At 49.4% G+C, this 12,911-nt stretch overlaps 1 protein-coding gene across 1 annotated transcript; it reads right to left on the bottom strand.

Annotated features, from left to right (window-relative positions):
• Positions 1-6,627: 6,627 nt before the first annotated feature.
• Positions 6,628-10,006, bottom strand: SOWAHA (sosondowah ankyrin repeat domain family member A). The gene has a single exon (XM_026791399.2). It carries the CDS (start codon positions 9,772-9,774, stop codon positions 8,401-8,403), a length of 1,374 nt encoding a protein of 457 aa, XP_026647200.2. The 5' UTR covers positions 9,775-10,006; the 3' UTR covers positions 6,628-8,400.
• Between the last annotated feature and the right edge of the window lie 2,905 nt (positions 10,007-12,911).

The following is a 12,911-nucleotide window of genomic DNA, read 5'->3' as shown; positions in this document are numbered from 1 at the left end:
CTGGTAGGCTGCTCAGAGGAGGTCAGGAAAAGGGTGATCTTCACTGACATCAAAGAGCCAATCAGTGATGTAAGCAGTTTAAATGAACAGTTTTATGAATCACAAACTCTGAGCTTATTTCTGCACAGTCATTTGCAAAGTCCTTGCTGTGCTTTTGAAGAATTTATTTTTCAAGCAGCACCTTCAGGGCATTGTTTTTAGGTAGTTTTCAATTGTCAGCATGCCCAAAAAGCCTGAACGTGTGGGGAAAAGCTCTGCTGCAGACTGGGCCAGGAGGAATCACCAGAAGAGATTATTCAGTTTCAGTGAGACTTCATATAAATCCCTTGGCAAAACTCTTTTAAGCCAGTGTTTGCTTTGAGTCAAACCAGTGATGTTGCTGTATTTAAAATCTCACTGTGTTTTGTTTGTAAGAATTCAGTCAGAACAATATTCAGCCTAAACCAAATACCTAGACCATGAATAAGGCAGCCACTAATTAAACTCAGGTTTCTTCCACAGCCAAAACAGATGTTCATTGTGCCATGATGCTGGGCTTTACCAAGAAGTATTTTAGTAGTGCTGTGTGTCCTGGCTACAGAAGTATCCCCACCCCTGAGAGAAGCTGTCCTGCTCCTGAGGAACCTTCTCTGGAACTGCATGTCACTGGGCACAAGAACTTGGGAGCACGGTGACCAAGCCGCCAAGTGTGTTTGTCTGAATACCTGAGGGAAAATGGCCAGGCACTGTAGACCTGTGAGTAATCTGCACAGTGGTTCTCAGAAGGCCATAAATACAGGTTTTCAATCCATAAATCAGAAAGCTGCCTTTTGAAAATGGTCTTTAAAATAACAGAAGCAATGTTAATGGAGTCAGTGGAGAATTTATAAAATACAAGCAATGTTAAATGAGCTGTTTACATGATTTGAGAAGCCTGACTTGAAGGTGCATTTTATTCTTATTATTCCTAGTTGAGGGAAAAACAGCTGATTGGAAACAGTTGTTCTGTAATTGAAGCTAATGCTTGCTTTTAAGGGGAAAAATAGGTCTGCCCTGTTTAGCTTATCTTTTTAGGGCATTGTGCCATGGGGAGGGCAATTGCTACCCCTTCCACACCTGGCACTCACATGTATGCTTCAAAGAGCAATAATTAAAAAAAAACTTTGACTCTGTTAAAAAAAAAAAAAACCAAAACAATTGTCTTCTTGTTACAGTGTTCCAGCAAAGTGAAAACTGGACACAGTGGCAGCATCAGAACCTCTCTGCAGGCAAGCAGAGAATCCCTTTAAAAGCACCCGCAGGTCTGGATTGTCAAGTGGGTCTCAGTTTTGTTATTGATCATTTGTTAAAAATTTATTAGGAGGGTAATGGTGAAAGTTCATCTGGACCTCAGCCATGTGCAGCATTCCTGGCACACCAACATACTCAGTCATGGTAAGTGTCCCTTTCTGCTCCAGTCAGCTGTGGCCTCTGAAAGTACAGACTGAAGCCAAGAGCATATGCTCTTGAATCCTATTGCCTTTTGTTATAAGTTTGGTATTCAGAGCACTGGTTACATCCCCATATCAACACATGGCAGCTTTTTCCCAACTTCAGCTCATGCAGTGTAGAAGGCCAGAAACACAGAGCATCTTCATTTTACAACACTGTGACCCCACACTGCTCCACACAGTTTTTTCTGACCCTTTACCATCAGAAGACAAAATCAAGACTTGAACTCTCAATAGCAGTAACTGGAGCTCTTTTGAGGAAGCAGCTCCACAGGGATTATGGAAATAAAACCCTGTGCAGTGCTTGTATATAATTACTGCTCATACCATTACTCAGCAGCCTTCCACCTGTGACCTCTGCAGCAAGGGCACCGACTTACCTCTGCCCGGAGCCCTGGAAAGCCTCAGCTGCAAGAGACTTCTGCTCCTTGGCAACGCCCCCGTGCCGGGAGACTTCTTATGTAAACGGAGTCAGGTTGTGTGAGTGGGGAAATGCAAGGAATGAAGAAGTTCCCTGGTACCTGACCCTCCAGGAGAGCAGGCAGGGAATCCCCGCCACCGCCCAGCCCTGGCTGCTGCCTGCCAGCCTGATCCTTTCCCAGGTAACGCACAATGTGAGCCCAGCTCCATGGAGAATTGTAACCGGAGCCCTGCGGGGAGCCGTCTCCGTGAATTAATGACAGCGGCAGCCAGGAGAGTGCAGAGCAGCGGGGCTGCGGAGCGGGGAGAGTTTAAGAGGCAGAACGCAAGCGCCCGGCTCTGCCCGCGCTGTGCCGGCGTGGGAGCTGTGGGATGCCAGCAGCCATCTCTGCATCTCGCTTGGCCACCCACACACCAGTGCCGAGGGGGACACTCTGCAATAGCTCTGAGAACAGCTCCTGTCGTGCTGGGCGAAGCAGGTGGGCCGGATTTTGGGCTGAGAATATGGCTGGTACTGCCCGAGGCAGAGCATGAGCCTGTGGTGCCGCTGCGGGAGCGGGCAGAGGCAGCAGCAGCAGCAGCAGTGCATCCTGCCCGGCTGGGAGCAGCAGTGCATCCTGCCCGGGTGAGAGAAGCAGTGCATCCTGCCCATCTGAAAGAAGCGATGCATCCTGCCTGGCTGGGAGCAGCAGCAGTGCATCCTGCCCAGCTGAGAGCCCAGCAGTGCCCGGCTAAGATCAGTTCTGGCAGTGACTGAGACATGTTAAACCCAGTCACTCCTTTAGAACTGCATTTAACATCCACTGCAATGTGTGGGAGTCACTGCTGGACCAGGAGCTGCTGTTTCAGCCTTTTGGGCACTAAATGGAAGGATTTTCATTATTTTGTTCTAAACCCCAGTCTCATTTTCTTCACTGGGGCGTTTTGCATATGGAGCTAATTAAAGAACAGAGAACTGCAGGAGTTCTCTGTTAGATAGATGTACTCTGCAAAAAGATCTGTTTTGTGCTTGTGAGAGCTGTATTTAATAAGAAGGATGTTCTCTCTGCTTTGAGAATTCATGGCAACCATCTGAATAATTTTTTAAAATAAACTCAGAGCAGCATTGCAAAGCTAATGTTCTGTGCCTGGAGGGAGCCCACATAGACATTAAAGAATAATCAGCCTGTAGGAATCATGCAACCTCTGGGGTTCACAAAAGGCTCTCAAGAAGCAGCACTTGAATTTCACTGCTAAATGAGAGAGGCATTAAAGGTTATCAGAGACTCTAAAATACCACATGAGCCTCGAAGCTGAGTCATCTCATAGATAAATCCACAGAGAGACAATGTGGGCTGCACTGATAGTCTTTATTTAGAGAATAAGAGACATTTCTAAAAATGTGAATAAAGACCCAGAGATCTTTGTAATGGGCTCAGCCCATGGTGGAAGAGCAACATCCCAAACTACCTCAAAAGGGAACCACTTGTGAAACAACCTCTCCAGAGTCCCCTGCCCTGTGACAGCTCCTGATGGCATGGCTGGTGCCTGCAGGACCCCCCTCTGGGTCTCAGCCCAGGGTCAGTGTCACTTGATGTCACAGTGGCGGCTTGGAGAGGTCTGGTCTGGAGCTGGTCCCAGCCTGGAGTGAAGCTGCAGCTCTTTGTTGCAAAGGGGAAAGCTACCATGGGAGAGTGGTGAAAGAAAATACAACACAAAAATCATGGTGAGAAAGTCTGTCTGTACCACTGCAGCTTGTTATTGTCACCATACTGGTGAATCTTAGTGGTGTGACCATCTGCCTCATGCAGGAACCTGTGGGTGAGGACACCAGGGAAGGCCTGGCACCCCAATACCTGCCGTCAAGGGCTGGTGTGTTTGGGTGTCAGGTTCTATTCAATGGAAATGAACATTATTTGGTTTGTGTCAGCTGTGACTCCACAGTGCTTGCTGTGCTTCTCAGCTGGAGTCTCTCTTCTTGTCTGGAGGATCTCAAGGGATGGGGATGGATGATTTTCCTCTTGGGAAACGGTGGTTTGGGTTTGGCTAAGAACTCATGCTTCCAGGTGAACAAAAGTAATGCCCTACCTGGGACAAACATAGAGCAGAAGTTCAGCCAACAAAGTGAAAGCTGAACACTGCCAGATAATTCTTATTGTGCACATCTCTATTTTCTCTTCACAGAAAGGGAAGATGTACTAAAGCTGTGCTAATATTAACAATATGGATCTATTTTGTGTGGTTCCAGGTTACACAGGCAGTATAAAGGCTCAATGTGCTTATGACTTGCTTTGTCTTATAAATTACTGAAATAAACCTTGAAACTAGAATAGAAATACTCTTCATTAGGACACAGAGTTTTTGATCTGTGCTGTCCTGCTCTGCCTCTCTCCCCCTTCAGCAAACAAACACCACACTGTTTGTGCCCATGCTACATGCTGGCCAAGTCCTGTTAACAACCTCTTAATTTGGGGAGTCCCACAATAGTACAAACTACTGGACAGGGCAAAAACTGCCATGCTGCTATTTTATTCAGATTAATATGCAAATCAGGAGGCAAGTACATCCAAGGAATGTAGGTCATGGTGGAAACATGAAGAAAGGGAGCAAGAGATGAGCAATGGGCAATCAGGGGACTGTCTAGAAATGCTTCCTCTACCTCCAGCTGGTGGCTGCAGCTCCCATTGGTCTTTTGGAGTTACTGTGACTCTCCCACTGGACTGTGGGTTTGTGATGAAGCTGAAATCTCATTAAGACTCCTCTGCAGTGCAGGAATGGGGTTTCCTGGGTTTTCATAGTCCGTGTTTCTGTGCAGCACTCACAAGAGAATGGAGACAGCCAAAACTCTCTGTGAGCCTGACCACAACCACACTGTCTCACACTGCTCAAACAGCCACAGCCAAGAGGACAAAGTCTGTCCCTGTGTGCAAAATTGTGGTTTAGGGTTTGTTTGCAGAGCTCTTCAGAGCAGGTTTTTGAGCTGATATTCCTCAGAACAAAATGTGCCAAGGAACAGACAAACCAAGTTATCCTTAGCAGGCAGACTGAGCCAGGGTCAGCAAACAGTAGCTTTCCTGATCCCTAGTGCTGCTGAACTAAAATCAGAGCTAGTTTTCATTTGTGTAGGCGCTCCACTGAATGCGCATTCACAGGGTGGGGGAATGACACTGCTCATGCTGCCCACAGGCCTAAAAACATTATCTTGATTTCAATTTGCATATCAGTACTGACTGTGTACTTTAAAGAAGTGACCAAGGTGATTATCTACATTTTATAGCAGGAAAACTGAGACATGCTGAGAGGGCAGGCAAATAACCAAGGCAAAATACCAAAATACCAAGCGGCTGAGTCCCGCCCCTGTGCCTGATCTGTGCCTTCCATCTCCAGCCTTCCCCACCACTCAGCCCTCTCCAGGGGGCAGGGGCAGAGCCAGGGGGGCCTCAGGTTTTTGGTTTTTACCTTTCCTGCTCTTAGCTTTGATGGTGCCTTGGGCAGCTCTGGGCTGGACCGGGGATTCAAAGGCTGCATGCCCAGCCCGTGGCACAGCCCCTGCCCCAGTGTGCTGAGGGAACCCAGTTCTCCTCTCAGCCGTTCCTGTGAAAACATACTGGATAAAGCTGTCATTCATTCAGGTGAAAATCCTACTGCCTTCAGCCAGACAGATTTGGGCTTGAAAATGAGAATTAAGGAGAATCAGTCAAGCTGAGGGACTCGTAGAACAGTCCTGCTTTAGCCTTTTGCGGGAAAACACTCTCATGGATCACTCATCACCCTTCAGTGTCCCTTCCCACGGTTTAAAGGGTGACATTGGAACCCAAAACACAGCCAGGCTGATGGACTGGTTTTACTCCAAACTGAAGGCATTACACATACCTGTGAGATGACGGCAGTGTGTTCTCAGTACCTCTCAGTACTCATCTGCACCTGAAGCTGTACTGCACTTCGTGTACTCATCCCAGCCTCCCTAAATACCATCTTTGCCTTCACCAGCTCAACCAGGAGGAGGAATCAGCTGAGTCACTGCACAAACTTGCTGGCAGAGCCTGGCCCAGCCTACCCCACCCACAGCACCTGGCCTTGTGAGCAGCTGTGTGACACCAGCCTCCTGCCAAGCCTGCAGCACTCCCTGGGGAATGCTGTTAGAGGGCTCTTGCTGCTGGCCATCTTCTATCACACCACACATCGCTTCCATGCCTCTGAGGAAGGACTAATGCAGAATTTTCTTGGTGATACATGTTGTGTTGCAATGAAGTCTTATCTCAGGTGTGACTTTGATAAAACAATAGAGAAGCGATGAAACCTTCACCCTACTTTCCCAGGGTGAAATCACAGCCATGCTCTCCAGATTAGTCAGGTGAGGTTTTTAAACACAAAACACTCCATCCTTGAACCCTGCCTCTGGCTCATGCAGGCTTGACTCTAAATGAGCACTAAAGTTCAGCAATGTTGTCTGAACAGGTATCAAGCCTATACTCATAATTATTGAACAAACTTCTCATAAGGCCAAGCCAAACCGGAGTGTTTGCAATTCCCACAGAAACAGAACACTTTCACCTGGCAGTATCAGTGCCTCAGAGGTAACTTGAATGTACACACACACTTCTGTGGTTTCAGGGGAGAAAAAAATATGTTCTATGCCTGTACACTTGTAAAGACTCTTTAGAACAGAACCCTGTTTTTCCCAGAACTCTGCAAGCTGGCAGAGTGCAGCACAAATCACAGCCTCAAAGGACCACGCTGGTCAATGGTTACCAACAGCTAGAGAGCAAATTGGATTTTATTTTTTTTAAACCCTACTCCAGATATAGAAGTCATGAGGTGCTTGATCATTAACCTCTGCTTAACAACTTAATTAGTTCAATCCAGAAGCAGACCGGTGCAGAATAATCCAGCCTCCTCCCAGAACAGGTGCATCAGAGCTGGCTGCAACCTCTGATCACAGGGTCACCAACTCCAGGAACTTCAGGGAGAGTGTTCTGAAGGAAAGAGGGCAGTGCCTTCATCTTCAGTCCTGCAGCATTCCTTGTGGGTGTTTAGGGCAAGCCAATTAGAACCAATTACAAGTACTGGGTTTATTGCAAGGCAGAAAAAAACAAACATTCCTCAAGTCACTGACCTGGAAGGAAAGGCAAAGCATGCAAACTGGTGTTTCAGTGCAGAAACCCAAAGAGAGCCAGTGCAGCATTGCTCTCACCTTCAGCACCTCTCAATGATACAGGTTTTTATCACAGTTTTAGAGAAAACATGCTGGTTTCGCAGGCTTGCCCCAGAAGTCAGACATTTTGTTCACAGCTCTGCCTCTTGGCATTAACTTTAACCAAGCAGTAATTAAAATAATAATAATCTCACTGCAAACCTAACATGCAGTTAGCATGCTTTTTGAGCTATGTGTAGTTCTATATATAGAACAATTATGTTTATAATTTAAAAGAAGAAGAGTTCATTTTAGGTCAATGATTCTGTTGAGATAAACACTGCTTCAAGAGGTCATGCAGAGGTTCTATCATGAAACACCTAACATTACATATAGCCCCATGTTTATAAATATTTATTGTAAATAGGTCAAAATGGGCCAAGTTTTAAACAATCAGACATAGAAGCCTAACTTTGTTTCCAGTTGGCTACTGAGAAACTCTGACAGATCCAATTTCCAGGTTTTCAGTTCAATTTTTTCACTATCAATAAGGTTCTTTATTCAGCTAAAGTTGATTGAACAACAGTGAAGTTTAAATGTTCACAGTATCATCAAGACATGTGGTAAGTACCACCTAGTAAAAAGGTCCTTCAGGAAGAGAGAAAATCTTCAACCACTAGCCAAGCTTTCAAACTGAGGTAGACAAGTCATGGTGACATGAGTGCTGAAGGTCAGGGTCTATCTTTTTAAGTAATTTATCTAATAAAATGCATCAGGCAACAATTGAGATTGTTATGTTAGTATTTCTGATGTGAAATACTGAGTGAGAAGCTCTCAAAGTGAGAAACTTTGTTTTGAAAAAGTATACAATTTTTGTAAATAGAAATATCCTTCTTCTACTACCAAAATAATCAGAAACATCATAGAAAACTATGCATCTTTCCTCTGATAATTTAATCCCATTAGATAACAAGCCTTGTTAAAGTAGCCAGCTACCAGCTTGCTGTTCACAGTGTAAAATATGCAATCCTTCATCTTGCTTCTGCTCTCCAGCTGAAGAACACAGATCAAGAAGGCTGTACCTCAGGCATTCTGACCTGTCCACACACACACAAGCTGTTTCAGTTTTTCAACCATTAAGTATAAAGTTTGTGGTCTCCACCAAGAGATCAGCCCGATGGTACATACAGCATGGATAGCACTTTCTGGCAGCTCCCTTTCCACTGGCACCTGGGGCTGGGTTTCATGCTGTGGCCTTTCGATGGGGACCCTATCACTGATTCAGTTAAAAATCCAAAAAGACAGACACAGAGACAAAAAAATCCAAACTGCTTCTGCAAGAGAAAGCTGAGACAGCAGCTGTGCTGTTAAACCATTTTGATCACAGTAAGGCAGAGGCTAGTGGCCAAAGAACAGCTCAGAAACGGGTCTGCGCTTCACGACAACCTCTTCCTCCTCCTCTGCTACCTCAGAGAGTGAGGAATACGAAGGGAAGCCCCCTCTGATCTTTGGCTTCCTCCTCGGGCCCGTAGTGGCAGTCAGAAGCTTGTTTAAAGTTGAGGGCCTCCTTAAACCTTTGGTGAGATCATAGAAAGCCATGTCATCGGATATGACTCCCAGGAAAGTGCTCGTGGAGCTCAAGATTGAAGCCGCAAGCTTTGTAGATTTCTTGATGGGCACGGAGTGTTCCATGTTTTGGGAAAGGCTGGGGTCCCCCAGCAAACGCCTAATTGTAAGGGATGTCCCTTCCTTTAGGTACTGGTGTGGCTTCTTCCCACTGTAGTCCCTCAGGTCAATCTTGGCGTGGTAGCTGTAGACGAGCATGTTGATGATCTTCTCCTGGCCGTGAATGGCAGCCAGGTGCAGCGCCGTGTAGCCACCATGCGACCTGGCATCCACATTGACGCGGGCGCCGCCCTTCTCGGCCGCTCGGATGATGTTGGTCACCATGTCGCAGTTGCCGTTCTTGGCGGCCCAGTGCAGGGCGGTGAAGCCGGAGATGAAGTCCTTGCGAGCCGCCAGGCTGGCGTCGCCCAGCAGCAGCCCGTGGAGCTGCTGCGTCCACTGCCCGTCGGCCGCCAGCACCAGCCACTGGTGCTCCGCCTGCTCCAGGGGCACCACGGTGTCTTCGCTGGCCCGGTGGTTCTTGGGCCCCCTCCGCAGCCCCGGCGAGCGGGACCCGGCCTCCTCGTCCAGCGGCGGCGGGGACAGCGGGCTGGCGGCCGGCTCGGGCGGCCCCGGGGAGGCGGGGGTCGGCACGCAGCGCACGGGCAGCATGCAGGGCTTGGGCGGCGGCTCCCGCCGGGCCCCCGCCGCGCCCCCGGGCAGGGGCACCCCGCCGCCGCCGCCCTGGAACAGGCCCCGCAGCTCGGCCACGGCCCGCGGCCCCGGCGGCTCCTCGGGGGGCGTCTCGGCGGGGTCCGGCTCGGGGACGGGAACAGGCTCGGGGACGGGAACCGGCTCGGGGACGGGAACCGGCTCGGGGATGGCAACGGGGACAGGGGCGCCGCCATCGCCCCCCGCCGGCGGGGCAGCGCGGAACTGCCGCTTCAGCACCACGAACTTGACGCCGTCGGTCTCCTTCACGGTGGCCACGGCGTTCACCGCCGCCTTGAACCGCTCCCGCCGCGCCGCCCGCCCCTCCGCCTCCCCGGCCCCGGCGGCCTCCAGCAGCGGCCGGAAGGCGCTCACCAGCTCGGTGTTGCGCACCCGCCCGCCGCGCTCCCTCAGGAAGCCCATCACTGCCTCCTCGCTGATGTCGAGCTCCGCCATCCCGCCGCCACAGGTGGTGGTGGCGGAGCCGCCTCCGCTCCTGCCGCCTCCGCGCGGTTCGGATGCCGGGAGCCCGCGGGGGTGGCCGGACTGGCGGGCGAGCGGCACCTGCTGCGGGCAGCGCGTCCCGCGGCCGCTCCCACGGAGGTGCTGCGGCTCCCGCCCCGCCCCGCACACCGAGCGCAGCGCCCCGGGCCCGGCCCGCCCCGCCCGCGGGGCGGCGCTGCCGGGAGAGCCCGGCCCGGGCGGGGTGGGAGCGGCGGCGCCGCGCGGGGGCACGGCCGGGCGGAGCGGAGCCCGAGAGTCGGTGCGGGCACGACGGCATCGGAGGCTCCTCGGGCAGGACCGAACGCTTCATCCATTTGCTCGTCTTCCAGCTTCCTAAAATGATTTTTGTTGTTGTTGTTTGGGGATTTTTGTTTGGTTGCTTTTGGGTTTTTTTTCAGTAGCAAGTAGGTGGAGCAGCATTGGGTAGAAATCACTCTGCAGAGTTTGGTCTCCATCCCTAGAAAAGCCTCAGGTGTTCTGTTGGGACCTGTGATCCTGCTGGGCAGGAGGCTGATGCCTCAAAATTAGTCGGAAGATGGGTGGATGGCTCAGTCTTTTGAAATATACTCACCTCTATGTGATACTACTAATATGTTATCATGTATACATACATAATCATATATTATTATCTGTGTATTTTACCTATATTGCATCTAAAATGTAGATCTATGTGTCTTTTTAAACAATTAATTATTTACAGCATGGCTGCATCTGTTCATGCCCACCAGGAGAAAGAGAGAGCTTCTCTTTTTATAGAGAAGCTGCCTCTGCTCTCTTATCAATTACTTGTGCCTAAGCATTTAACATTACTGTTCTCTGCTCTATGGGAGAAAATAAATCCCAGAAAAATGCTTTTCTCCAGGCAAAGTAGGAGGACTGAGGACCTCTTGGAGGGACGTTCAGCCTGCAAAATTGTTTTCCCCTCTGAATGCTGCAGTTAAGATCACTAAATCGATGCCTGACCAGTTTGTCTAGGAGAAGAGCAGGAGAAAGTGAGAACAGAATGAACAGTCAGTGTGGTTTGAAGACAAATAAAAGTGACTGTATGAGGATGGGTAGGAAAATGCAAATAGATCCGGAGTTGTTTTCAGTCTGAGAACTTAATAAAATGGAATATCCTTTTATGACCAAGTGACTGCCTAGTAGGGAAGTTTGCGCATGTAGTCTACCTAGATGTCAGCAAAGCCTTCAATACTGTCTCCCACAGGATTCTCCTGGAGATGCTGGCAGCCCATGGCTTGGAGCCCACTCTTCTCTAAAGGGTTAAAACTGCCAGGATGGCTGAGCCCAGAGAGTGGTGGTGAATGGTGCCACATTCAGCTGGTGACTGGTCACCAGTGGGGCTCCCCAGGGCTCAGCATTGGGCCCAATCCTGTTTAAGATCTTTATTAATTATCTGGACGAGGGGCTGGAGAGCACCCTCAGTAAGGTCACAGGTGACACCAAGCTGGGTGGGAGTGTGGATGTGCTGGAGGGTTAGAATGCTCTGCAGAGGGATCTGGACAGGCTGGATCAATGGGCTGAGGCAGGTGCCCAGCACTGGTGAGGCCACACTTCAAGTGCTGTGTTCAGTTCTGGGCCCCTCAATTCAGGAAGGACATTGAGCTGCTGGAGGTTTTTATCCTGGGGAGCCCTTATCACTCTACAAGTACCTGAAAAGAGGCTGTACAAAGGTGGGGTTTGGTCTTTTCCCCCAGGCAATCATGACAAGACAAGAGGAAATGGCCTCAAGCTGCATCAGGGGAGGTTGAGGTTGTGCACCAGAAGGAATTCCTTTACAGTAAAGGTTTCAAACTCTAGAATGGTCTGCCCAGGGAGGTGGTGGGGTGGCCATCCCTGAAGTGTTCAAGGAATGACTGGACACAGCACTTAGTGCTATGGTTTAGTCAAAGCCTGGACTTGGTGATCTTGGAGGTCTTTTCCAACTTTAATGATTCTCTGATCAGTCTGTGTCAAAGTCTCTATTTTGAAGGCAATGTGAGGTGTGCCCTCCTCGCTGATGCTGACTTCCCTTCTGCCTCTCTCTTACCTTTACTGAGGGTAGAAAGGCCTTTTCCTGCAGATTGCATTTGGCATTCTTTCCCCTTCTCTCTCCATCTTTGCGCAAATGTCTGTAAAACTATTTCATGTTTTGCTAATATGCTGGCACTGAACCAGCTCCTCAAAATAATTTTGCTGCTCTAATGCTCTTTCACATAATAATAGTGTGCACTCTTGTACTAGTTCTGTGTTTCTATGTGAATTGCACACCTCCCATTACTGCCTTTTCACATGGCCTGAACAGCAGCCTTGCCCTTGCTGAGGCAGCCACTTGAGCAGTGCCCTGCAATGCTCTATAGCTCATGGCATTGCCTGCCCTATGTAGAGAGCTAAAAATGACCCTGCATCCAAACACTAATCGCTGTGCCTTGTTTCCACTGTTTAGATCCTTACCAGAATCCCTTGCAGGCATAAGAAAATCTCAGCAGTCTGTGATTTTTGCATTGCAAACTTTCAGCTGTACCCTGGGATTATAGTTCTTATCTGCAAATGAGAGTGAGGAGGAGGGAAAATGATTCAGACGAACAGGCTCTTATAAAAAACATTTTATGTTACAAATGTTAAAGGGAGAAGTTGCTCCAGTTGCTGAATTGGCTCAAGCAGGGAGGGTGGGGGAGAGAGGAGAATCTCAGGCTCACTGCAGTCTGTCCCTGTGTGCACAGCATCACACCCCTGCCCTCTGTATCCTTTGAGACCCATGAGGCTGCTGTCACATCCCACCTGTGTTATCCCCAGCCCAGCAGCATTCCTGCAGAGGGATCTCCCTGCACCAGCCTCCCAGGACACCTCACTGCTCCACACCCACACAGCCAAGCCTCTCTGAGCACTTACAATGGGTCAAGGTCCAAAAAAAGGGGAGTTACTGAGGCTGTTCCCCTGTGCAGATCCTGGCAATCCCCATTGCTGCAGAGCAGAACACATAGCCAGGAGGTCACAGAAGAGGAGACAGGATGTTTACACATGCACCTGGTGCCAAGCAAGTCTGAACTGGTTGCTCTGGTTTGACACAATGACCTCTTTGCCCAGGTAATGCCTCCAGCCACCTGTTC

Source organism: Zonotrichia albicollis, chromosome 15 (assembly GCF_047830755.1).
Source record: "Zonotrichia albicollis isolate bZonAlb1 chromosome 15, bZonAlb1.hap1, whole genome shotgun sequence".
NCBI classification, from domain to species: Eukaryota; Metazoa; Chordata; class Aves; order Passeriformes; family Passerellidae; genus Zonotrichia; species Zonotrichia albicollis.
This window is presented reverse-complemented; position numbering and strand designations above follow the sequence as displayed.

What these genes read in the sequence shown, in the direction of transcription:
- SOWAHA (XM_026791399.2), bottom strand. Translation starts at nt 9,774, where the DNA reads ATGGCGGAGCTCGACATCAGCGAGGAGGCAGTGATGGGCTTCCTGAGG.